We start from the raw sequence: 27,337 nt of genomic DNA on the forward strand, positions 1-27,337 counted from the left end.
TCCCATGCTTAGAAAGCAAGATTATGCCTGGGAAAGACCTCATCCCAGAATGGTGCCAAATGGCCAAAAGCTCACACCTGGGATCTCAGGGAGCTCTGGTGAAACTAGTGAAGAGCATGCTGAGCTGTTCATGCACATATAGCCCAAATTAATGCATATCCCAGGGCCTGGGCAATAGTCTATTCACTAAACAGAACTTCAGTGCAGGGAAGAGTCCAAGCCTGAACAGTATGTAGAACTACTAGGTTGGGAAGAAACTCAAGGTCCATCTCATCCAACCCCCTGCACAAGTGCTGTTCTTAAACCATCTTAGACTAGTGTTCATCCAGCCTCCTCTTGAAACTTTTAAAAGGAGTCCAAATGCATGCTTGGTACTGCCAGGGGCTCAGCCCCATCTTATGCCAGTGTCCAAAGCCCATCCAGCTGTTACCAGACCAAAGGCAGGAGAACTGAAGCAGCCAGAACAGATGCTAGCCCTACAAAAAAAAAAAAAAAAAAATCACCAACAGTGGGAACAGCAGGCCAAGTTCTCAGTCACTTTCTCCCAGCTTAAATAGTGGTCTGGCAGAAGCTGGAGAATTCCCCTCCATGTGGGAGGCTCATACAGCCTTCCATTTCTTGCTTTCATCTACATAAGAGTAGACAGTTTGTGCTCAGTGGGAAGGGAAGCAGCTCAAGCCATCCTTTAATTTGAAAGGACAGGATGGCAGGATCTATTCCAGGATCTTCCAGATGAACTTAACTGCTAAGTCATCAGGGCCCCAAACCAGCCAACTTGGAGACCAACTCTTTTCCTAGCCGAGTAGCTAACTTCCCTAGGAGGCCGACTGAAGGCCCACTGAAGACAAAAATCTCAGGTCATGTCTCAAGGTCTTTACAGCTTCTGCCACTTCCTTCACAAGAGCATGTCACTCGTGAACCTCCTATCCAGTCAACTTGGCCTCAGATGTTTTCTGCATCACCAGAATTCTTCATGGACAATAGCCATTTTTTAAGACAAGGTAGATGCCATGATACGACCAGGACAGTGAGGTTGCTCTGCATGGCTGAACAGGTTTTTATATGCAAACCATTGGTTAAAATGGGAGCCAAAGAGGGTGGACCTTTGCTTGATTTTATTCTGGACAGCGCACTGCAAGCGAACCCACGCAGATGAGACCAGTCTTCAGGACAAAGTCCACATTGGGACAGTACAGCAGCTAGCACCTCCCATTCCTGGAGCTGTAGAGGATCTCAGGCTTCTGGCTGGCTTTTAACCAACTAAGCCTTTGCTAGGAGTGATGCCACGAGGGATTGGATACGGCTAACATAGCCATGGCATCACTGGAAAGTTTGAAAGCTTCCTGTAGTCTAGAAAGCAAGATCAGAAAATGCTAGAGGGAGCACAGCTGCAAGACAGTTTGATCTTCCATCCGTTTTCTGTGCAAGTCCCCCTTTTCCCCCCCACAGGCACAGAGTTCCCTTTGGACATACTAGAAGGCAGCAACCCTGACACCATCATGGCTGAAGCAAGGGCCACGGGTACTATGGTTAGACTATCACCTGGCAGATAATGTGAACTTGACTGTTACCTTAACTAAGGGGGGGGGGGTGTCTCTAAACCTCACACTAACAGTCCAAGTGCCAACACTAATAAATCACATAGTGGAAGTGACTGCAGCTGCTTCAAGCAGTCCTGGACATGCCAGGCCATCATTCAAGTTCAACCAGCTTGAGCTTCCAAGCAAGGCCTGGTTGCCAGCTGCTCAGAGAGAAGACAGCTTCCAAACAAATCTTTTGAAAAAGCCACTGTGCAGCTACAAGCTGCAAGTGCTCTGCACAGTGCAAAGCTAGAGCATGCTGTTCACCTCCCAAGTGAGCCAGCCATATACTATTAGCAGTCACACTTCCACCAGGCCACAGGCCAGCCACCACCAGGCCTGATGGGGCCTACATGAGTCAGGCAAGAGATGCCAGCAGTCTTGCTGCAGAGCCAAGTACAGCTTGGACACTTGGGAGGACAGAGAATGACCATTGCAAGCATTTTCCCCACTTGACTGATGCCTCCCAGCTACAAGCCAGAAGGCTCCAGAGACATCTCACCATGTAGCTTCAAACAACAAAAGGAAATCAACACCAGACACTAGTGCTCTCCAGCCAGGTACTCTCAAGCCAGCAGCAGCAGCCACTTGAATCAAAGCATCTGTTCCCAGGACATTCCCAAAGGGAATGGAGAGGATGAGGGCAGAGGCCTTTCTGTCCAGCAGCATCTGGCATTTGAGTGATAGGCAGCATGGAGTATGCTCAGCAAGGGCCTCCTAGGGTCAGCTCAACCACAGCACCTGCTTGGCAAGTGTCCAAGCTTTTAGCCAACTTCATCCTGGGGATGAAGGAGGATGCAGGGCTATCAGGCAGCCTCAGCCCTGCTGAGCCTGCCCTCAAAGGAAGCAGGCCTACATGCACAAGTGTTTCCTGAGCCATAAGGCACATTTTAGCAGCTATTCAATGCCTAGTTTCACTGTGGCCTCAAAATGTCCTTTTACTGCCAAGGCTGTTTCCACACTGTAGTGCCTGCAGCCAATGCAGAGCTAAAAAACATAAAGCTTAGCACAAGGCAGGAATGCCCAGCTGAGCCTTTCCCAGCATCTCAAACATTTTGCTAGAGTTGTGCCCCCAAGCCACTACTGAAGCTCCCCTACTAGCAACCCCCAAGCTAACTCAGGTCTAGCTGCAAGGGTGCAGGCACAGCAATGCAGGCTCAGCTTAGTGTGCTACTGCTGCAAGGTCTCTTCCAGCTGTGTGGGATCTGAGCAAAGGTCACCCAAGCCTGGTACAGCATCCCTCCCCCACCAGCCCACAGCACTTAATTTGGGTTCATCCAACTACAACTAGAATCTCAAATCAAAGCTTCTTCTAGAATTATCCATTTCTTCTTCTGACTTCCCTAAACCAGAGTCTCCTGCAGCATGAGAAGGAAATAAGTAGCAAGCTTGCTGAAGCAGACTCATCTACTCCAATACAGCATTGTTCTTCCTCCCACCCCACAATCAAGTGTTCATTTCACCTAATGAAAGCCCTGAAAAAGGTATCAGAGTCATTGTTAGTAAAGGAGATTCAGAGCTGTGCCTGTAGCACTGGATCCCACCAGCATCCTCCAAGGCAGCCAGCCAGCAGCCTTGCTAGGGGAGGGACAAGCCCACATTTGAGCACTGGAAGCCTCTCCTGCTACTGCCATGCCTGGCCTCCCGGTCCTAGAGCAGGTTTTCCAGATGCACTTCAGGCCACATCATAGCAACATCCCTACTGGCACCATAAGGGGATCCTCACAGCTATTGTTGTGACAACCACTCAGCAGCTCTTGACTGCCAAGCCTCAGGGGGCTACTGGTGTGTACTACTGTATCACTGCATAGGTGTCTCCAGCTAAAGCCACATGGAGCAACACTGACCTCCCCTTCCATCGATGGGTTCAGCCTCCATCCAGTGTGATGAAGCTTCAGGGTCCTGCTGAGCTTCTCACCCAGCCAGGTAGCTGAAGTGATGAAGGCCTTCTTCCACCTAGAGCTTGCTGTAGTGATGTCACCATTTTGTAGTAAGCCCAACCCTAGTCATTTCACCATGGCTATTCACCTAGTCATTCATCCATGGCCTCCAGATGGGACTGCACTAGGGCAGAAGGGGCAGCAATGCAGAGACTCTGGTGGGTGCCTGTGCAACCAGCCCTCAGTATGGTGCATGTGCTGCTCCCCACATACTCCCAGTCCAAGTCTACTGTCAGTTTGAGGCCTTGGTGCTTGTAGCTGAACTTTGCTATGTCTACTGTGTTATATGGGACCTGCCTAGATGACTGAGAAAAGGCTGGAAACCTGGCTTAGGGGGAGTGGTGCTGGCCACTGAAGCAGATGTCTGGATTAGGGCTCACCTTAGTGCCTACTTTACCAGCACACTGCAAGGCCCCTCCTTCTCAGAGGATCAAGTCACAGGGTCCTGTGATCCTACCCTGCAGAGCTCTGCCTCATTGTAGAGGTCCATATGCAATGTAGCAGCACTAGGAAGCCTCGACTCCATGCTATGGTGGGTGCTAGAGACCATTTTTAGCTCCATCCAGAAGATCCAATTGAGTACAGACCCCTGTACCCAAATCATATTACCCCTTCCCTTCCTGGAGGGTGCCTTGACATAGGCACAATGTTTCCATTCCTACCGCAGCCCTGCTGCTTCCTTAACCCCAGGAAGCAGGTCTGGATTGCCCATGCACATTCCACCACACGTTCCTTCCTTGAAGATCATTCAAGCAGCAGTGGAAAAAACACCCCTGCACAGGAGAAAGATTCTCTGTACCTTCTTCCTGCCTTTGACTTCTAATTCCAAACACAGCCAACACCAACAGCACTCTTCCCCAACCTCTTTGGCCTGGAAACAAGCCTCCACCTTTGAGGTGTGATCTCCATTTAGTTTCCAAGTGCCTCACCCACCCCTTCCAATCTACAGATACCAGCCTCCAAGCATCATTCCTGCCAGCTCCAGGAAGCTCAAACTCATGGTCTTGTTCTGTGCAACTCCCTTATTCCCTGTGCTGCATCAGTGATGGCTCATTTTAGCTGCCTTCTGGCACTGGTGTCAAACTAGAAGCCCAGCTCCAGGCAGGAACTAGCTTCGCTTCCAGTAACTGGGAAGAAAAGAGGTGAAGAACAGACCCAGTAGGGTGGTGCTGGATCCATCCCTCCCCAGTGCCCCTGCCACTCCCTCCCCCAGCTCCTTATGAGATGCTGAAACAGAAGGTGACGGAAAAGTGCTGTTGTAACGTGCGCAGTAGAATTTAGTCATGTGCTTCCGTTATCACGTCACTCACCTCCCCACCGTGTGACATGAGTGAGATAGGGTGTCTTTGATTGCCTCTGAAAGATGGTGGTTTGGGAGACCAGGATATCCTTTTGTGCCAAGTCACAGGGTATTATTGTTCCTCCCCCCCCACCACCTCCCTCCTGCCATTGTTTGGCCAGGTTCCTCCCCTCCCACAGAAAGAAGGATTTAAAAAGTCAATCCTAGCTTGCTTGGGAGAAGTTGGTTGTCAGATGGTGCCATGCTGTGGTGCCAGGTTGTGTGCTGCCAAGTTGAGATGTGGGTTAGAAAGAATGTCTGGCTCTGGTGTGTGGCTAGCGTGAGGCCCATGCACTGGCTTGCCAAGGAGATATGGGCTACAGAGATGGGCAGAAGCTTGCAAATCCCGCTGTGCACCCTGGAGTAGAGATGGTGACCTTACCAGTCTTTCCAGACGTGGGTGCCATCATGCTTAACACCTCTAGGAATGGAGCTGTAGTACAGCCACTCCACTAGCTGCAAATAGGCATCACTAGGGTGTCCCATCGCCAGGGACAGCTCTGAGCTTCAGGGCTAGCCTGCCGTGGCATCGCGGCTGGAGTTCACTGGGGACATCAAAGGAGGGATTTGAGAGAAGGTGGGGAGGAAGATGGGACATTGAGAGAATTGGCGCTTAGCCACTGTGGGAGTCCCCTGGACCAGAAGGATTTAGTGGGCAGCCCCCACAGCAACACCATTCTGCTGCGCTAGGCCATCATCTCCAGCAGAACTGCTGGCAAGGATGCAGGAGCAGCCATGTTCAGCCTAGTCACCAGGCAGGTTACTGAACACTTTGGATTTGAAAAGCCAAGCTCACACTGCCCTTCATCCCCTGCCATCTGAGGGAGAGTCATTAAACCAAGTCCAGAGAAAGCTTATGACTAGATGAGTCATGTTACCAAGTCACTCCTAGGGTTCAGGAGTAAAGTAGGAGAACCCCCTCATATTACCAGCAGAAGGGGGTCCTTACCAATGGGCATACTGGGCTCTCATCTCTCCAGACACGAGTTCTGCACCCCAGTTCATTTGGAGTGACATGAACTCATACCATTAAAAGATTAAGAGTTTAAGTTGCTAGAGCAAAGGGTGCCTAGCACCAGGTACCTTGTTCCCGGCAGTGCTGGGACATCCTCTAGTCATCAAGGTGGACAGCATTTCCAGTTACCACAATGCCCTGGGGAGAAACAGCTGCAAGGAGGAACCCTGAATGGTGCAAGTTCCTAGATAGGTGTCACTGCAGGAAGGGCAGAGTTACCTCCACCACCCACCCCAGCAGCCAGCATGGGAGGGAAGACTCAGCATGCCATTCCCAAACAAGACTGACTTTGGAGGACAGCACCTTGGCAAGGCTTTTATCCACAGCTTTAGTATGGGAGTCCTTGGAGGCTGATCTTATCCCACCCTGGCACTGGCCTCTACACTGGAAGAGGACCCCAGCCTACACATTATGCAGCTCAGAACTGCTAGTACCTAAGTAATATTTAACTCCATAAAACTTTATTGGTAATGCATGCTGTGTGGGAATGCCCGAGAAGGTTGCCAGCTAGAGCACAGAGCAGGCAGGCAGCCTGCGACCAGCTCAGGACGCCCGCCCCCAAGGTGCCTGACCTGCCCTTCCCAGACACCCCTCAACTACCTGCCAGAGGGAGCAGGTGTCCCTAGCATAATAGAGGTTGCACCAATGGTTTTAGGTGCAATGTTAACCCATTATTGACTGTTCCAGGAAGTTGGTTCAGTCATATCTGCCCAAAGCAGAGTATAACAAACAGGACCTGCCTATGCTACAGAGCCACCATGTGCCAGCTGAGCAGCTCCCAACTACTCCCTACCTGTCTGCAGCTACAGGCATGCACCAAAACCAGAAAGGCACCAGGCAAAAAGGTGCTGCAAGGCCTCCTGTGGCCACTCAAAACACCAGTCTCTGGCATGCTTGTGGCAACCCTGGAACGGCCTCAGCAGTCTATTTCTGGACCTCCAGGAACAGGTATGCAGGACATACTTGGGGCTCCGATTGGCACACAATGCCTGGGCAGTGTGGACATGTCCAGTAGTAGCATTAGCTGGTAGTACTTGCTCTGGCAGGGGTGAGATTCATAGCTCTAAAACAGCCCCACATGGAGAGAGAGAGTCCTCTAGAGAAGCTAGTTCTTTGAAAGGATGCAGAGGTGACTTAATACAACAGGGTGCCATAATACTCCCCTAAGTTCAGAGCCCCCTAGGGACACAGGGTAGGTTAGCCATCCTGCCAAGGGCAAGTCTAAAACAGGGCTTGTTAGCCATTTCCCATTCCCCAAGCCATCTCTGGTCACAGTCTAGAGACCAAGAGGGCATCTTGCATGTTGGGTAGAATGTGTTAAAGGGGCATCATCATTCTATATTAACCATATCCAGTCAGTCCTTCTGGCAAGTGCAATATCCTGTTCAAGCTGGAAGTCTCATTTGAGACGCTGGAGGTAGATCTCTTAACTACCTCTCGAGGAAAGCAGAAGGAGATTTGGCACGCAAGGGGGGGATGGTCCATCAAGCATGCCCCAGGGAATTCTTCAGGGCACCAGCTGTGAGAAGCTGCAGGGAGCTTTCAGAAGGGACAGCCTAGCCCTGGAATACAGTGTCCACGGTGGCAGCACAGGGGCCCAGAAGATCTCCGAATACGTGTTGAGGCAGGCTCCTAGTCAAGGAGAGAAGGGCTACATCCCATTCCTGCCCTGTGCAGCTTATAAGCCTGCTACACTCTTCTGTAGCCTGTGCATAGTCACTGCCAGAAGCAGCCAACAAGCTCTTAGCCTTCAGTAGCAGAGGTGGGCAAGATATAGCCTACATGTGGTAGTGCCTCACATGCAGGTAAATCTTGACATGCTGATTTTATCCAAGGAGGCAATTCAATGCTGCCCATTTTCCACACGAAAATCCAAACATGGCAGAGTTTTACACCTTAGCAAGTTTTCGAAAAAACTCCAAACAAAAAAAAGAACTCTAGAACCCTTCTGCACACCCACCCCAATCACATCCTAATTCAAAGAGTTGGTTATCCCAAGTGACCTTCTGTCAGGATAGTTTGACAGCAAGTTGATCCCAATCTCCCATAGCCCTGGCTGGTATATTACCAATTGGTCTGTTCCCTTTCTGCTGTGCATCAAGGCCATTTGCTAGCTGTCTATACTAGGACACTGGATCTGTGGTCCCAGGTTAGGCAAAAAAACACTTTTTTTTTTTGGGGGGGGGGGGGGGGGGAGGGAATAAAAATCAGAAGGTAAACTTCCCTATCCCCCACCCTCCCCATAATATGGAAACAGAGCAAAATGAGAGTGCGCCTCAGCAGTGTTCCAAATTCCTGGAAGGTTCAAAAAGGTTTTGTAACCATCTAAATTAAGCACTACAGTCTGTCCTTAAAATGAAGGATGTACTTTCAAATTTAAGATTCCATTTTAGTGTAGCTTTGTCTTGGCATTTAGAAGCCAAGTTCTCTTCAAGTTACAAGCAAAAGCCCATAGAGAATGCTGCTGCTTCCAAGCTTGGGCAACAAGTTGACGTTTCCCCTCCTTTTACAGAAAGATTTACTACTAGGTCAGAGGAACAGGAGGGCAGTGGAGATTTGCAGACCTCTTAGGGCAAAGCCAGAAGCAGGCTTGCAAGTCTTGCTCCAACACAACCCATTAAAGCTAGCAAGCCTGGCATGCAAAGGGCAGCTGACCGTCTTCATCACACTAGCAGCTCTAGACTGTAAGGGTTCCTTCCATGCTCTTAAGTCAGTTCCCTTGCAGTGCTTCCTTTGGGCACAGCAGAACAAAGAGGGAGCAGAGGCATGAGGAGCCCCTCAAGTATCAACACCCAAGCTATTATGGGGCCATGGGATGCTCAAGAACAACCAACCCATCATCTACCAGTGACTAGTTCCCTCAATCCAAGTCGCTTCTCCCCACAAACCACTGGCTTCCAGGGAAAAAAAAAAAACAAAAAAAAAACCCACTACTGCATGCAGTGTCACACTTCCATAGGAAACCTATACTAACCAATGCAAGTGGGGCCCATATGACATGCATCTGGTCCCAGTTTTAGCCTACATGTAGCTGAGGTGTTGTAGATAAATGTTAGTGAGAAGCTACAGGGAAGTTTGAAAAGCATCATTCAGGATAAACCTAAACTCCTGAAGTACCAAGTTCAACTGAAAATGGATTTCAGACAAAGAAAAAGAAAAAAAGCCCTCTGAAAACAAAAGTGGATTCTGGTTTGGGCAGAACACTTCAGGTCAACAGGAGAAGTCCTCCTTTCAGTGTGGAAAAAAAAAAAAGGAGCAGCCTTCACTGTGGAGCTGGAAGATAAACCTCTTATGCAGACGTTCTAGATCCAACATACACTTATGGAAGTTGGGCTCTGCTGGACTAAGCCCTGTGCCCAAATCAGCTAAGTCCCAAGTAGTCTTCCCCCAGCTGTCTGCAATGCAGGCCAGACCTACAGTGCCAGAAGTTAGTAGACATTTACTGCTCCCTGAGCAGGGGAGCACAGGCCATCCATTTAATAAGGAGCTGGCACTTTGGAGTTTCTTCCATGGTTCCTGGAGGGAGCCCCCACCCCAGACTGCTGTTTATTTACAGCAGGAAATATACTTTGCTCTGGAGACAGGTCAAGGTGCAAGAGAGCACAGGTTTCACCATGGGTCAAACCAGTCATGCAGAGATCCAAGTGAACAAGCTGCACTCGGAGTTAGCTTCTCCAAAAAGGGAGTGAGGTGGCAGCTTCCCCCAGGAGCAGAGAGGCTCAGCATGACTCACCTGAGCGTGAAGGGCAGCAGCAGCAGCGGCAGCAGCTGGGTATGTGAAGGCAGCATGGGGGATGGCAGGGGTTAGTTCTGTGGTGTACAGTGGATAGGGAGCCCATGCCTCTGGAGACGCTGGGATCAGAGCTGCTCCAGTCAGGTCATCTAACAAAAATATATAAAAAGAAACGTTTCAGCTGGGCTGCCCAATGGCTAGAGCCAAGCCAGCCAGGAGACTGACTCTGAGCTTTGGACTCCACGTTGCTTGGATTTCCAGTCTTCTCAAAAGAGAAATAGGCACAGCCTCAGATGTCGGGACCTGTAGTGCAGTTGCTCTGCTAGCCTCCCTTTTCCACCCACTCTGAACAACCAACTCCTGCCCAGAGTCAGTGCAGGCCTCCACCCCAAGGCACTGCAAGTGACGGAACTCAGGAAGGCATCCACCTCTGCCTCCATTTCAGTGTTCCCCTAGCAGCCAGGCAACACAGACATGCCCAAGGGCAGGCCTTTGGCTGGACTCTAGGGGAATAGGCAATGAGTCTAGTGGCTTTGGGGCCTCTCTGGAGCACTTTCTGGGATGGGGAAGGTGAGCCAGCCTGAGCAAGGACTCAACAGCTACTTACAAGGGTCCCGTGCGATGAAGTGCGCGCCCAGGGCAGGGTGGATGTTGGTGGGATTTGGTGTGGCCATCAGCTTGCTCTTTGCCATCTTAGTGTTGGCTTTAGCAAACTCTAACCGCAAGGTCTGGGGATTCTCTGGGTCGAAGCGGATACCCTGCAGAAGAACAAGGCATCTCACAATGAAAGCAATCATTGCTATCCATTTTCTGGATTCTGGTATAGATCTGTGCTTATTCATACCATGCCCCCCCAGTAATATCAGGTCCCATTCTGCCGTGGTCTGTAGGGACACACCAAGTATACTGGCCATCTCACTTCTGAGGAAACACTAGAGCAAATGCAGATCTCAGGCCTCCAACATACCTGCAGGACACCCAGCCTCAACACTGGAAAGTCTGCACCTTCCTCAGACAGCTAAAATATTAACAGCACAGAGTTGGAAGCAAGCCAAGCTCAGTTTCATCTCTGCAGCAGTGGGCATATGTAAGTGGCCTTTAGCTTGGTGTAAGGCTATGCTAAAGTGGGGACAGTCTACTTGGGTCACTTCCCACTGACATGGGCTGAACCTGCACCCACTGACAAAGGTTGCCCTGATCAGACAGCTGTAGGTTACTTGCATGTCAGTCTATGGGCTGGACAGCAGGGGACTTACCTAGCAGAGGGATGCTGGGTGACAGAGTAGCTTCTGTGCAGCTAGAACAAGTAGGGCTGTGCCTCCCAGCATAGATTACCTTGGTTAGTCATCTTAGCCACAATATCTCCTAATACAGCCCAATAATCGCCCGAGACAGCACCAAGCCCCAGACTACATGGGGTAGGGACATGGCCAGAGAGATTTATGGAGTAGCAGCTTTCTCCAGCATCACATCTTATGTCCCTAGAAGTGGAAGGGGCCTCAGGCCATGAAGTCAGGTCCCCTGCTTTTGCAAGCAGTTTTGTCATTTTGTTCCTACCCTGCACAAGTTAAAGCTGGTCCTTTGCTTCCCAACTGAGCACTCCCAGGTTCCCTGGAGAGGTTGTGCAATCTTGGCCATTTGGCAGTTAGGTCAGGCAGATGTTTGTCTAAGCCACCCCACACAGGGCTGGGGATCCTGCCTTGAACAAGGGGTTGCACCAGATATTTTCTCTAGGATTCTGACACCTTAATGCCAGTATCATAAAAGAGGGAACTAGTCAAGCTGAAGTTTAGCATCCTGAAACACTTTTCTATGCCTTTGAGGCAGGCACTAGAACAGCAAGGCTCTGGCACACTCAGCATGTGAATAGCTTATTATATCCAGAAATAGTTTCATAGTTTCTAGGGTCAGAAGGGACCCGAGTAGATCATCTAGTCTGACCCCCTGCCATGGCAAGAAAAAAAAGAGTACTGAGGTCAAATGACCCCAGCAAGGTGTTCATCTAACCTCCTCTTAAAAACCCCCAGGGTAGGAGCCAGCACCACTTCTCTTGGGAGTTGGTTCCAGATCCTAGCCACCCTGACCATGAAGTAGCACCTCCTGATATCTAGCCTAAATCTACCCCCTACCAGCTTGTGACCAGGAATAATGGTCACTCCTGGCGGTGCTGATGGGGAACAGGGACTCCAGTGCCTGCTGATCCCCCCTGACTAGTTTATGAACAGGCCACTAGAACCCCCCTCATCCTTCTCTTTTGGAGGCTGAACAGGTTCAGGTCCTGTAGCCTCTCCTCATAGGGCCTGCCCTGCTGCCCCTGATCATGCAAGTGGCCTCCTCTGGACCCTCTCCATGTTGTCCACATCCCTCTTGAAGTGCGGCGCCCAGAACTGGATGCAGTACTCCAGCTGCAGCCTGACCAGTGTCGCATAGAAGGGGAGGATCACCTCCTTGGACCTGCTCGAGATGCATCTGTGGATACATGACAAGGTGCAGTTGGCCTTCCTGACCGCGTCCCCACACTGCCGGCCCATGTTCATCTTGGAGTCAATGATGACTCCAAGATCCTCTCTCAGCACAGAGGTGGAAAGAGGGGAGTTCCCCAACCTGTAGGTATGGTGCCAGTTCTTCCCCCCAGGGTGCATCATTTTGCACTTGGTGTTGAATCCCATCCTATTCTAATCCACCCACCCTTGTAACCTGTCTGGGTCCCATTGCAGCCTATTCCTCCTTTCTAGCATCCCCACATTCCTGTGTCATCAGCAAATTTGAACAGGGTGCTTTTTACCCTCTCATCCAAGTCACTGATGAAGATGTTGAACAGTGCGGGCCCAAGGACCAAGCCCTATGGGACCCCACTGCCCACGTCCTTCCAGGTTGAGAAGGACCCATCCACTACCACCCTCTGGGTGCGGCCCTCCAGCCAGCTGGTGACCCAATTGACTGTGTGGGCGTTGACACCACAGTCCTCCAGTTTCTTAATGAAAACAGGGTGAGAGAATGTCAAAGGCCTTCTGGAAGTCCAGGAAGACTATGTCCACTGCTACCCCTGCATCTAATGATTTGGTGACCTGGTAGTAGAAGGCCACCAGGTTGGTCTGACAGGACCTGCCACTGATGAACCCGTGTTGGTTGCCCCCCCAAGCATGAAATCCCCTGCTGGCCCCTTACACATGTGTGCCAGAATAAATTCTCTCAAACAGCTTGCCTAGGATCAAGGTAAGACTAATTAGCCTATAGTTTCCCCAGGTCCTCCTTCCTCCCCTTTTTGAAGATGGGAACCACATTGGCCCTCTTCTAGTCTTCTAGCACCACACTAGAGCACCATGAGTGCTTGTAAAGCCATGCCAGGTGTCCTGCAATGACCTCAGCCATTTCCTTTAGTACTCTAGGGTGGAGATCATCTGGACCAGCTGACTTGAATACATCCAGTCCCTCCAGAAGTTCCCTAACTAGTTCCTCACTGACCCTTGGCCTAGGTGTGCCTTCCCTGGGGCCTGAGGGGGGCCCAGCAGGGAGGTGACTGTTCTGGTCCCTGCTTAGGAAGACAGAGGCAAAGAAATCATTAGACATGTTAGCTTTGTTGTCTGGCATGACAACCGAGTTCCCCAACACATCCTGCAGGGGCCCCACATTACCTGGAACCTTCTTCCCCCCTCTCCCCTCCCCACATATTTAAAGGAGGACTTCTTATTGTCCTTAATCTGGGAAGCTAGCCTCAATTCCATCTCTGCCTTGGCCTTCCTGACTGCCCGCCTACATCCCCGGATGGATTGCTGTAGTTCTGTATGACCCATTTGATATTGGGTTAGCAAGAGGCCCAATGCCTACTAAATTTCAGTTGCACACTCAATGCCAAGCCCAAAAAAAAAAAAAGTCAGTGAGATTTGGCCCTCTGCTCAAATATCCCTGTATGAAGGAACAGCCACTACCACCCCCCTCTCAAGCTCTTGCCCCACCACCCACTCATACCCCAAGTTAGTCTATTAGTACTTGAAACAGAAGCTAAAACTTACGAGCCAGCCCAAGTAATCTGATCAGGCCGCACAGGCCAAAGGCCCAGGTGACAGGAGGCGTTTACCCTTCAACAGGCAGGGACAGCAAGCTGGCATTTGCTGTGCTTATCCTCTCTGGTGTATTAATGCACTGATCCATCTTGGTATGGACCAAGGTTCACTACTGAGATACAGAGAAGCTCCTAGCCACATGGGACCACATTAACTCTAAGTTCAAAGCTGGTTTTGGAGTGGCCCCAGATACCTCTTCATGCTTTGAGTCCAAGACCTTCTTAGTAAGGAGGTAGTGGCAGCAGAAGTCAGCCATCTTAACACAAGCTGGCTTAGGGAGTTTTGGTTTCCTACTGGAAGATCCAGACTCTCATGCCTTCCTAGCTTGATGCATGCAACCACTGAGTTAGAACTACGTTCCTAGTCTAAACTACAAGGCAATATTGGTTTGAGGATGATAAATAGCTTTTCTCCCTCCACAGGATATTTGTGGAGAGCAGTTGTTTTCCTTGAGCCTTCCCCTCCCATCCTACTCAACAGCTCAGGGATGTGATCATCAACACTTTGCTTGGCCTGTCCACAGCACATTACTCTAACTTGCTGCAAGTGGCAAGTGGTTAGCCAACATACATGAACGCACTAGGGACACACAACTGGCCAGGTACTTACGTTTAAGGCATTCTTTGCTGCTTCTGCACCAGCCCGGCTATCAAAGGTAACAAAACCAACTGGCTGGGAGGAAAGAACAAAAAGGTGCAATTTGAGAGCTGCCTCAGATTTACTCAGCTTGCTGTTCCCTGACTGGGGCCAGGACTTGGCCTGCTGACATGTCCTGAGCACCCACCTCCTGACACCTGTGAGGTTGGGGGGAAGAGGGGGGGTGTTCATAGGCCACACTTGGAGATGCCCAGGGACCAAAAAAGCTGCTTTTAAGGGGTTCCTTTCCAGAGGAGGAAAAAAACCCACGTTTCCATTACTCAGCATGCCAGCTCCCTTTCCATTTTCCCCTGGAAATAACAGCTCTAGCAGAAAGAGTAGGAACACCCCAGCCCACAAGAGCAGCAGTTCCACATTTCAGAGGCAGAGGAAGTACAAGCTCAGCAGATGCTGTTCAAGGCCCCTCCCAACACTACCAGGATTGTTACCTTTGCCACAGCCCAATCAAGCAGCTACTATGGGTAATGCATCTCCAACATTAGACTGGAAGCTGGTTTGAGGATAGAAAAGCATGGCCTTCAATGGGCAGAATAAAAGCTTAATGGCTCAACTCAGCATTCCACTCCAGAGGGGACACCACCACATTCGTGTTTGGTGCACACTGGGCAACTACCCCCCACCCCAACATGGGAGCCAGAGTCTGGAAGAGAAGATGGGAAGTGACCAGAAGACAGGAGCACGCAAAAACCTAGTTTGTGGTATAGAGCCCAGTGGTGATAAAGTTACAGCAGAATTGCTACTAGCCCTGCAGTGCCTAGCAGAGGCAGTTTGTTCCTCCCTCCCTCTCCTCCCCATCCAAGTCCAGTCCTGTCCTAGAAGAAGCTGGGGAAACACACAGAGTGGGGTAGAGAGAAGGAGATACCTGTTTTGATGTTAGCTTGATCAGTGACCCTTCATAACCCTAGAAGGGGACACAAGAGAGACTGAAGTTAGTTGCTGGGTGTCTTGAGAGAAGAGGCCACAGGAGATCCTGGCAAACCTCCAGAATTTTGTCCACAGCAAACCCTGCAGGCCTTAGAGATTTTGCTGTGTGCAGTTTGAACATGAGCCACCCACCCCCTCCTAGACCTCCCAGGAGGACACCATTTGACAGTGCTCCATTCCCTATCAGCTCTTCTCCCCAGGTGTGTGGCACATCTAGAATGATGAAGTAGCAGGGGAGGCGGTAACTCCCCCTCCTCCTGACCCCATTTGGTTCTCCTCCAGTAGCTGCTCTCACAGCAGCTCACGTTCCTCACCAGAAAAAAAAAGTATGAATCCCATTTTTGTCCTGTTCAGAAAGATGCTTTCCATCTCACTAGCATGCTAGGGCATCAGAGGCATGGAGAACTAGCTTAGAAACAAAAGCTAATGCTCAGGGAAAGATACTCTGCCTCGGTAGCAAGTGGGTAGTGTCATTAACACACCCAATTTTCCCAGCCCCCATGCAGCAGTACAGTGAAGGCTCAGGCTGTGAACTTGGAGGAAAAAAAAGGCATCCTGCTTCAGATATGGGGCCACATCATCCCAGCCAGCCATTTCTGGTCCCTCAACATTCAGAGAAGCATTTGCCTGGCCAGCACTTTCAGGCCAAGTAGCACCACCTGGACTGTGCAGGCTGCCACCCAAGGCACCAACAGGTCCATTTGGACCATGACTCCCAGGTTCCAAAAAAGTGCCAATTCTTGCTGCCAGTGACCATGGGCCTTTTTTTGCCTACAGCAGATGACCCGAGCTAGAGATGCTGCACTGAGGGGCTCCAGATACCTGCACATCCATGGTGCTGTCCAATTCTTCCCTACAGCTCCCTCTTGTACAGCAAATTGCTTGTAGCCTTGGCTCAGGCAGGTAAGGGCCAACAACTAACATACGTGGTTACCATCACTTCTGCTCCTTCCCCATCCCAAGCACCTACCTTGTGGCTGAGGAGCCTGTGCTCTAGGTTCATTGTGTCAGGCAAAGACTAGCCTCTTCACCAGCTGCCCTTATTTGAGGGGAAAGGTGCTGTGGTTATTTGGCAGTTCACATCAAGCCAAGGTATTTCGAAGCCTGGCATCTACCCAGCGACAACCCAGTTCTCAGTGGGGGTAGGATCTAGCTCATGTTGGCCTGGAGGGCTCCTATTCCTTTAAATATTGTTAGGGACCCCAGTGCTCTTCACTTCCCTTTTATGAAAGAAGCATTCAGCATTTATAGACATGCTCTGGGAGGCTGTGGATGCTTTAAAATTAGCACAGCTCTGAGAGCCACGCTAAAAAGAGAGGAGGAGAATGCAAAGCATCCTCATGCTGAAAAACAGTCGCAGGGCACTTTAAACTAAAAGCTCATTTGAAAGTGCCCTGCCACCATTTTTCAGTACAAGGACGCCAATGTGTGTGATGCTGGAGTGTGGTAATCTCCACTCAGAAACATCTTCTTGGAAGGAGCTGTCAGTACTACTCAATGCAGGTCATTCCACCATTTTGCTACTACTGTGCACTCAAATTTTAGCTTTATTTTACCTCTGCTTACCTTGAACGGTCGGAAGAGCAGGTAGAGCTCTCTGGGCTTGATGTCAACAGGAAGACCACTGACAAACAGTGTCCGTACCTAGGAGATATGGTCAACACTGAGTACCAAAAAACAGGTTTGTTTTTTTTACAGTATCCAACTCTGCCAGCTGAATCCAGCCTGTGGGTCGTAGATTGCCAGCCACCTAAAAAGCAAGAAGTTATTCACTCCGGAAGTCAGCATCACCTTCGAAGGCAGCGCTAGATCCTTCGCAGTCGAAGGAACCAACAAGAAGGTGCTTAAGCCTATATATGCTAGAGCCACTGTCTCCAGGAGGATTTTAGACCTATACAGGATTTTTGCCTACACCCAGACTGGAGAGCTGTGCAAACCAAGGCCCAGACTCTGCCCCTCAGTATGAAATGTGCTCCAGTGTCAAAAACGCAGCTTATGTTTTTAATCCAAGCACACCGATTTCTGAGAATCCCCCTTCTGACTGGAAGTTCCTTTAGTCCTGAAATATGGCTTGGCTAACAGTACCGCCAGCCTTAGAAATGGTTTGTTAACCAGCTCCCCTCCACTGCCATGAGGCTTCTCACTTGTGAGCCAGCCTTCACGCCCACGAAAGTATTCCTCCACTTTGATTTTCTAGTGGAGAGTCCACATTTCTTTAGCCTACTCACCTCTAGGCCAAGTTTATTACTTCCATTCCCCTCTCCACTCCTTCCATTAGTACAAGAACTAAAAAAAGGGACCTGGGAAGCAGCTACACAAGAAACTAGGCACAAGTCTCCACCAGATACAGGGTGCTGGAGCAAGAGGCAAAGAGAAAGAGCTGTTGTAAAGTACCAGGTAGAGAAGATGCCAGGGATGGCAAGAGGTTATTGCTTGGAGCTCAGGCTGCACAGCCCTCAAAGAGAAAAAAGGTCATGTGACCAAAAGGAAGAGCTTTTAATCATGGCCAGAAGCCTTCCTGCAGGCAACATTATCTCACATACAAGAGTCCACAGGAAGTGGCCTGAACTGCTCTTCCATCTCCCAGGCCATCCACTATCCGCAGCTCCCCCTCAACCATCATCCTACCCCACATGCATCTTTCACTGGATCTCATCTGGTGACTAGCTCCGATATCATACCCTAGAGCATATAGAAACAGCCAGTTTTCAGTGAAGCTAGACATACCGATAGATAAGGAGGCAGTTACCACCTTCAAGAGCAGTCTTCCCTCCAAAAAGCGATAAGTTGCAGGGGAAAAGTGATTGACATCTTGCTATCTTCAGCCCCACTGGCGAAAGGAAGAGGGAACCCATTTTGAACAAGGAAGTTACTTAGGGCAATAGTCAAGTTTGAGAGGTAAAAAACCCGCAATTGGGAACTTCTCTTAAACAGTAGTTTTTGGCAGCTGTCAACAAGATCTCAGGAAGGACATGACATACTGAAGCTTTCCATCTGCTAAGAAAACATTTTCACCATTAGATCAGAGGGGCCATCACATACCTCAAGTTATACAGGTAGCATTTCCTTTTACTAGTGCCAGGAAGTTCAGAAACAAGGCAGGCCATTCCAGCACCACATCCAAGCAGTAAGACTGTCACCAGGTGGAAAAAAAAGAGGGTCCTGCTGAAGACCCACATTGTAGAGACTTGCTGTACCCTGGCTTACTTCATAGGAACTCATTCACTACAAGGAGGTTCTTCCTCCCATTTGTAACATCATGCAGCTGGCATTTCTGAACTTAAGTACTCAGCCTGTACAGGCACATTTCACAGCTGCCCATTTACCTATCCAGATAAAAAGGGAAAAAACACAAAACCAGAAGATCCAAGATCCCTGGTGAACATGAATGGAGCATTTTTCCTCCATCCTGTCTGAAGCCATGGCCATTGCTTTTAGTTTCTTGATTACTTGCTGGAAATAGATTGTAGAGATTTTAAGAGCATGATAGAGGGGTCCAGACTAAACCAAATCATGAGGAAGTATACTCCCTTCTCCCTGCATCACTCTTTGCTGCCATCACACGTTGAAGGGTATGTCGAGTACATCTTTAGCATTGCTCTATGGCCACAAGAGCCACCTGAATTCCAGTATTTCCCTACTTTCCATCCACCATCATGGTGTCAAGGAGCTACAAGCTTTATTACGCATACCATCCCCTGAACTTTCAGTGCGAGTCTCTCCAGTTTAGGTCAAGGATTCATTGACTAGCTGGCTACAGGAGTAGGGAGTTCTCTTTAGGATTACTTGCCAAGAGGCTATGAATCAGTCAGATACATATACATAAGCTGCCCCTTTTTATAGGCAGCTTCTCCCAGAAGAGATGAGACCTGTCAAAGCACCATAAAAAGGAGGCAACACAAATGAAGAGCCAAAACTTAGATTTGTTATATTAAAAACCTGGGATCAAGCCCTACACCAAGCTAGGAAAGAAACAGCTTTGTACACAAGAAGCTTGTGGGTAAAGGGGAACTCCTAGATTTACCCCTAGCTACTGCCAGAATTTGGGCCCTGCAGTCTCCTGATTTGGCACACCACACCTCCCCTTGGGGAGTCCCCTGGTTTGTATGCAAGCCAAAGTGATTTAGCTCCATGCAGCAAGAGGTCAAGGCAATGCTGTGTGCAGGCAGCTGAAGCTTTAAGTCAGCTGCTAGTGAGCACATACAAGTCCAATAGGAAGTGGCAATTTGGACAGTTGCCAGTCCACCCCGATTCACCCAAGGTCTCATGGTACCTTTCGAGTGCTGCGGACCACCCACCATCATGGAACTAATGCTATCAGTTTGACATCTCTTGTACTGCCTTCAAATGCTCAAATCATGGAGCCTCTCGAGCTCAACCTTTCTGGCCCAAGACAGGCAAGAAGATACTTCGCAGCTGTAGTGAGCTTAAACCCACTGCCTGGGTGAGCTATTAGTTTCATTTCGCCTTATCCTAGTCCAGCTGTCCCTGCTTCACTTATAAAGTCAGGACACTCAGCTCTTTCTCCCCCCTCCTCCCCCAGCTCACACAATTCTCCCAAATACCCTGGACAAGGAAGTGCATGCCTTTGCAATTGCAGCATTCTGCCGGTTAATGTTGAACTAGGCAGTGCTCTTCTGCCAGTTAGTCTCTCCCTCATGCTCAGCTGGAGTTGAGGATAGGGGGCTAGTCATTAAACTATTCCCCTTGCAAACTGCTTTGATCTCCTAAGAACTTTATGGCTTTGGGTAGCCCCGTTAGTTGTCTAGGGACAATTCTAGGGTTTGTTCAGTAGTTTCCCTTTCTCTTACCATGGAGAGGCAGGGAGGTTACCGCCTGATGTCACAGCTCAGTGTTAAGCCTTCCTCCCTCCCCCTTTCCCAAAAAAGTGAACACCAGTACATGGCCCTGGACCACCACACTACAGGTGTAAGCTCATCCAAGCTGACAGGACAGTGCCAAGTCCCTAGTTTTAGTAACCAACTGTGCAAGCTTCCTCCAGGCTCAAAAGCCAGGCAAGGCCCCCCTATGCTCCCTCCCCCCCCCCCAAAAAAAAAGTTACAGGACACCTGCCTTTCTCCTGAAGTCTCTCTCTCTCCTCATTAATTACACCAGCAAGCCCAACAGATAGTGCAAGGTAAGTGTCCTCTCAGATCACCCCTATTGATCCTCCCCAAAACAATAAGAAGATTGGTTTGTAGACAAAAAGCTACCCAAGAACTTCCCAGAACTACAGCTTTCAAGTGATCTTTGAGTACTACCCTCCTTTCCACAGTGTTTGCCACCAATCTACCCTGGCAGAACAAAGCTGTGCTATATTCTTCCTTGGTGTGCTACCATCCTCTCCCACTTGAGCCCCCTCCTCCCCCAGCCAAAGATCACCAATAAAAAAAAGAAGTGCAACTAGCTGTTTCACTACCTACATGGCAAGGCGGGGGGGGGGGGTGGAATTTTTCCTGGTAGTGTCAGAGATCACACCTCATCACATCTCCACCCACATGGCTGGGCCTGCAAGAGCTCCCCAATGTAGATACTGCATGGAATTCAGAGCTTGGTCTCCTAACCAAAAAAAAAAACACAAACACAAGAACACAAAACACACAAACACAAAAAAAACCCATGGACTAAGTATAGACATTGGACTTAGGATGCATTATACACTGCCTGACATCTGACTCCCCAGGTACCTCTCCACTATTTACCTGCTACATTCATCCCCCTTCTCTCTCCCCTCATCCAGCCTGTCCATCACCCACTGACTCCTCAATTTACATCTTCACTGCCCGCCTGCCTCACACGCAGCCCAGCCCAGCCTCTGGCTTCTTTACTGTTTATTCTATCCAAGAAGAGCACAAACTACAGGGGCTTCCTCAGCCTGATGAAAGCTTTTTAGACCCAAAAGCTTGCTAAGAATCCTGCCCCCCCCCCAAACTATTTAAGTTCATCTAATAAAATACATCAGATTCACCCAAAAAAACCTAGTCAGCAAAAAAAAAAAAAATAGGCACTCAAGTTGCAACAGTCCCAAGCTCTTGGCCTCACTTGGGATAGAGCTGTTCACCTTATCGGACTGGCAGTGCCAGAGATCAAAGTTAAGTTACAGAGCATCAGACCAGACAAGCATCCTTGAACCATGTTCATTCATATTATTCTAGTCAAGCAACTAGCAGAGAAACCACCCCTTCCCTTCCCACCCCAAACAGGTATCTAGTGTAACCTATCCCATCCTCACCCCTAACCACTAGACTGACTCCTACTTTGCCACAGGCAAGGTCCCAACCTAATCCCATCCCTGCTGTAAGGCCATTTTAGCCTGGTCTGCCTTTAGACAAGCCAGACCCTTGGAAGCAGGAGTATTATGTGGCGTTTCATGTAGGACACATCTAGAGCATTAGAAAGGATCCGTTGTGCACAGCCATATTATTCAGCAGGCTCTGCTTGCTTAGTTCTTGCTGCAGAAAGGACAGATCTTCATATGCTCCAGTTGCTGGTCAGGGCTGCTTGTACTACTGAATACGCAGCACTTACACAGATGCTGCCTGTGCATAGCTGGTGGCTGAATAGCACCAGTCCAGAGTACAATGAGCATCTGCCATGTGTTCCCATAGGACACCGGCCCATTTCTCTGTATGGAAAGCAGCCACGCTACCAGCTCTGCGCTTACACATGCATTAGCCTTGTGAAGTTGCCTTCCCTCTTCAATATTTCAGGATTCCTAGTACACTTCGCCTGCAGGAGGGGGGATGCTTTTTCTGTTCAGATAGAAAGAAACATCCCTAATGGTATTTAACATGGTCCTATGAGGTGTTGATCAGTAAGTCCTTGTGACAGGGCTGCTAGAAGGAAAGAGCTGCATTAGTTTCAGGTAGATCAGGGAGATCTTTAAGGAGTCCTGGGAAATAGCTTGAGTAGTTTAGATCTCCTTCCTTGTCTCCTGTGTTTCTAAAGTGATGTGTTGTGTTGAGCTCAGGACAAGTATGGTTCACATTAACAACTCACTCTGAATTACACAGTCCCCATCAACATTAATTTAATCCATTTACAACAAAAAGGTAGGAAGAGAAAGACTCTGGCATAGTCTCCCCCACTAGTATTTGAAAGTTGTTCAAGCCATGGCAAGTAGAATAAGCCACTGGGGTGGGGGGAAATAATAATCATCATCATTAGCTCAGATTCCAGCATTGCTCATCCCCAAGCTCAATAGGAGACTTGAGGAGGGTGGGAGATTGTCCTGAGCAACCTCCAACTGTTGCCAGCAACCAGTTTGGCCCTCTTCATAGGAGTGGTTGGATTCTCTACACTACTTCTTGAAAACCTGCACTGGTAAGAGCCATCCACTTGGCTTGGGACCTGGTTGGATGTCCCATCTCCCACAGCCCTGTACACCATAGCTTCCCTTCTCAGCTCCCTCCCTTCCCCTCCTCCCACCCAGGGAAGGGAAAGTAAATCCACATAGAGATTATAGCACAAGGGAACGTTACAGATGTTTGGAGAATAGACAGACACCAGCTATATTTGCACATGCCTTAGGATGAAGATCACAGAAGCGCAGACTCTGGAGGAACGAAGAGCAAGGAAGGGGCTCTAGACACTGAAATCCACAAGTACTCCCAAGCCTCATCACATATACAAGAGATATTGATTTATTGGTAATGACGCTCCATGTCAGTTGACTGGTGCAGTCAACTGGGATAGTGGGACAATGCCCCAATGGGTCCGAGAGATCCAGTTCCTGTTAGACCAGGGCTCCAGATGCTTCTTGAACAGCTGCCCCTTCACCCTCCCCAAAACATCTCCAGTGTCCTGTGCTCGTGTTGTAGCACCAGACTCAGGCAGGCTTTTTGGTGCTTAGGAGTAACAGACAAGGCAAAGTGTTGAGCCCATACAGGTATTGCTGGAGCTGCCTTTAAAACCCAGTGTTTTGGGAAGAGTAGGGCAATTCTGTGGGGGTGGCCCTTTGGGACCATGGGAGAAGTCTCTCCTTGGAGGACAGTAACAAATTCCCTCCCCATTCCCCACTCTGGAGGCTGTGCCTGCTGCTCTAATCTTGGATTCAAGAAGTCTCACCAATAGCACCACACTGGGAGGCAAATCCTGTTATCCTTTGCCCCTCACTCCCCTCCTCCAAAGTTTCACCTCAGTAGCAGTAACTCCACAGGTGTAGGAAATGGGTACAACCAGAGAAGAGGCAGGTTTCCAAGAGAGAATCATTAAGTGTGGGACCAGGGTGCTCTCCTTAGTCAGTTTCCATCTAGCATCCCACTGCACCTCTTCCTTACAACCGTCTACCATAGCACTTGCAACCCTATCTAAGCCTCCCAGCCTGACCTAAAGTTGATCTAGAGCAACAACCCCTCTGCCCAACTCCAAATCTTTCTCCACCTCCCCCCCCCACCCCAAATTATGGTGGAAAAGAAGCATTACTCCCTTTCTGAGCATTGGAGAAGCAGACACACCATTTTTCTTTAAACAAGAAAAAGTGATGCTCAACTCCAGAACAAGATTCACAGCCCAAAAAGCTAAGTGGATGCAGGCATCTCACCATCCCAGTTTGGAGAAGTCAACCTTAACACTGTTCCAGTTCCCACAAGAAGTCAGATGGGGGTGGAAGGTCCTCACCCTGCCTGGCATAGCCAGGCTGGCAACCCTCTCTGCCCCATCATCTTGGAGATGGAAAAACAATTTTGTATTAGCATAAGCAGAGGAAGGAGGAAAACAAGTTAAAAAACACACCAACTCCACTAGCGCTTCTCACCACACAAATAAGAAAGAATGAATACACACTTCAGACAGTCTTTTGTGCCGTGCCCAACTCCGTAAGCACACTCAAAGTGCACCAACTGAAGCCGTTCAGGACACAGTAGTTATCCACATGCAGCCTGTTCTAGACAAGAGAATGCCGAGCCACTTGGCGCATAGATCAGCAGCTCCCAACCTTTTTTTGCCGTGATCTGCTGCTGGGAGCAGAGTGCAGCGGTAGCAGCCTGGGGGAAAGAGGAGTTCCCGGCACGTGGCACAGCTTGTCCTTTGTGTGGCACTGCTGGCATTGCCCCCACAACCCTCATTTGGGTCATGACCCAAGGTTGGGAACTGCTGGCATAGATGGTTGGGGGCAGTAGGAATCTCAGAATTTCAGGCACCTGAAAAATTTCACTGACAAGAGTTAGACCAAGAGGCAGGGGAGGACAACTTTTTTTCAGGGGGCAGGTTGGGGAAGACTTTCACACCTAAGCCACCTACCAGTCCCAGAGTTTTGGGGTTACCAGCACATGACAAAGTTCTGTCACTTGTCAGTGGCAATAGCCCAGGGGCCCCTAATGATGGGAGCAGATTTATCATCTTTTTGCTGGTGCATTGTTTTGTTTTTCCAAGTCACTTCCCACTCTTTATGGGTGCTTAAAGTTCAGGCCAGACCAGAACACCAGACCAGACCAGTCTGACCTAGCAGCAAAAAGATTGGACAAGATCATAGAAAATGAGGGTTGGAAGGGACTTCAGGAGGTCATCTAAATCCAACCCCCTACTTAAAGCAGGATCATCCTCAACTAGATTATTCCAGCCAAAGCTTTGCCTAGCTGGGTTTTGAAAGCCTTCAAAGATAGAGCTTCCACCACCTCTGGGGGACTTGTTCCAGTGTTTTACTACCCTCCTAGTGAGAAAACTCCTCCCAATATCTAACCTAAACTTCCCTTGCTGCAGGGAAGATGTTCCTTCTTCTGTCATCTGCCACCACTGAAAAACAGTCTAGCTCCATCCTCATTCAAACCCCACTTCAGGTAGTTGAAGGCTGCTATTAATTCTCCTCAGTCTTCTCTTCTCTAGACCCAATAAGCCCAGTTCTCTCACAGTCATATCCCCCAGACTCATCACCATTTTTGTTGCCCTCCACTGGACTCTCCAGTTCGTCCACATCCTTTCTATAGTGGGGGGCCCAAAACTGAATACAGTATTCCAGATGTGGCCTCACCAGTGCTTAAAAAGGGAATAATCTCTTCCCTTGACCTACTGGCAACACATCTACCAATGTAGTCCAGTATGAAGTTAGCTTTCTTGGCAACAAGGGCACATTGCTGGCTCATATTCAGCTTACTGCTCACTTTAATCCCAGGTCCTTTTCTACAGAGCTGCTGTCCAGCCAGTCAGCCCCCAGCCTGTACTGGTGCATGGGGGTGTTCTGTCCCAAGTACAGGACTCTGCACTTGACAAATTGGAAGACTGGACCAAAAGCAGTCTCATGAGATTCAACAAGGACAAGTATGATACTAACCAGAGGTGTCCGTACTCCCTTCTGTCCAGAGATTCCTCTTGAGAACCAAAGAGTCACTTTGATTCTTGCCCAGGTCTGCCTCTACTACCACCTTAAACAGCTAGTGAGCAATAGATATGGAAGGCTAGCCCTGCCCAACGTAACCAAGAGCAGTGGACTAGCCTGGGAAGAAAAGCCCTGCATCATGGCTATATCCACCCCAAGCAGTGCCAGTATAAACAGCCTGTCAGGCATTTCTCAAGCATAATTTTTAAAAGGGAAAAGCTAGGTTTTTTTAAAAAAGGCTTTAAGCAAACCTCAAGTTTTAAGGGCCACTCCCCTTAAGGGGAAAGGTACTCTCCAAAACCTTAGCACAGGTGGCTGGCATGTCAGCTATCCACAGAAAATGCTGATCCAGCTCTTAAAGCTAGGGCTCAGATGTGTCCCATGGAACATGGACCAACTTTAGCCAAGTGAAGCTCTCCTCTACAAGCAGGTGGTCTCTTAGCTCAGACAAACTGAACCCACAGACATTAAAAGTTCCCCCACCACCACCACCCCCCCAGGCTCTTCCTGTCATGCGTGACATGGCTTCAGCCTCTGCAATGCGTGCACTATCGCTACAGACACCAAGGCTCCTGCTTTGCCAGAGATGTGCTGCAGCATTGGAGAGGTTTTCTTGGAAAACCGCCTCCAAAAAAGTGATAACAATCTGCTATAAACATAGCTGTGCAGCCACTTTTGGACGAGACGCACCGTGTACTCCACCTGCAGGACAGGGCAGCCCCCTCATGCATTAGAAGGCAGGCAGTGCTCCCATGCAGCTGGGACACCCGATTCACAGGGGACTACAGCCGTGGCCCCCATGGCCGGTTTGCAGCACTGTGCGTCAGCTCGGAGCCTGGAGCTCTGGACGAGATGCAGCTGGGGCCACTTGACGACAGTCTGATGGAATGTTGTGATGCAGTCGGCTGTAGGAGCCGGGACTTATAAGGCACTCCCGAGTAATGCAAGGAACATGGAGCTTGCAAAACAGGACTGCAGGAAGAGAAACATTTAGAACTTTAACCACGAAGATTAGAAAATATTACATTAGCTGGCAGACTCATCTGTCAGCTCAAGATGTACTCTCCGAGGCTTAAAGTTCCTGCCACTAGGCACCATGTTAGAAGGGCCAAATTCTGCATGGAAAGTGAAGCTGTATTTAATAGAAGAGGCTGTCACTGACATTAAGCCCTGGTCTGATGTATTCCCCTTTTAAAGGCTTTGAAAGGGAATTGATATTTCCCAAATGATCTCAGCTCAAAGAAGGGCCTGTAAGTTGTCCTCCCACTAATGGAAAGCACAGAAAAAGGTACAAGAAGGTTTCAGGGCAGGTCATTTGAGTTGCAGCAATGCTAGTGCACTGCAGTGCTCTTCCTCAGCAAAATAGCCCAGTCCCTGCCTAACCACAAAGACAGACCCCCAAGGTCACTATTCAGAAGACCAAGTGTTCGGACCCTCCAGGCACTTGGCCTCCAGCTTGCAGCAGTAGCAACAGAAGCCATGTTCTCTTCAGTGGACCAGGACAGGGAAGGTACACCGATTCCTGGGGGACACTGCATCACAAGACCACTGCACTGGCTACTCTGCAAGTCCTAGACCAAGGACTAAATGCAGCAACCTGCTTTTTTCATCCCGAGACTGAGCCTTCAAGGCAAGACTGAAGGATCTTTGAATACAGAATGGCAAGCAGAGCAGCATCCATGCCTAGCCAGCTTGGTATCACAGAAAGAGGCCTCCACTGGGTTCAGAAACAGGAAAATGGCCTTCTCTACAGGAGAAAGGATGTAGTCAGTA

At 49.4% G+C, this 27,337-nt stretch overlaps 1 protein-coding gene across 6 annotated transcripts in view; it reads right to left on the bottom strand.

The window, feature by feature from the left end:
• Window positions 1-27,337, bottom strand: part of RBPMS2 (RNA binding protein, mRNA processing factor 2) — a 56,768-nt gene that overhangs the window by 17,296 nt on the left and 12,135 nt on the right. For 4 of the 6 annotated variants that reach the window (XM_090029220.1, XM_090029223.1, XM_090029221.1 and 1 more), the window contains exons 2-6: window positions 16,819-16,896; window positions 15,191-15,229; window positions 14,281-14,343; window positions 10,215-10,365; window positions 9,608-9,756 (exon numbers count right to left, since the gene is read on the bottom strand). In XM_090029220.1, coding sequence (XP_089885346.1) covers window positions 9,608-9,756; window positions 10,215-10,365; window positions 14,281-14,343; window positions 15,191-15,229; window positions 16,819-16,896 — 480 coding nt within the window. Of the gene's footprint in view, window positions 1-5,241; window positions 5,405-9,607; window positions 9,757-10,214; window positions 10,366-14,280; window positions 14,344-15,190; window positions 15,230-16,818; window positions 16,897-27,337 lie in introns of all 6 variants that reach the window. The other 2 variants (XR_016439357.1, XR_016439356.1) reach the window with 1 other exon arrangement.

This window comes from Crocodylus siamensis, chromosome 15 (assembly GCF_052110815.1).
Source record: "Crocodylus siamensis isolate JL-2025a chromosome 15, ASM5211081v1, whole genome shotgun sequence".
Classification (NCBI taxonomy): Eukaryota; Metazoa; Chordata; order Crocodylia; family Crocodylidae; genus Crocodylus; species Crocodylus siamensis.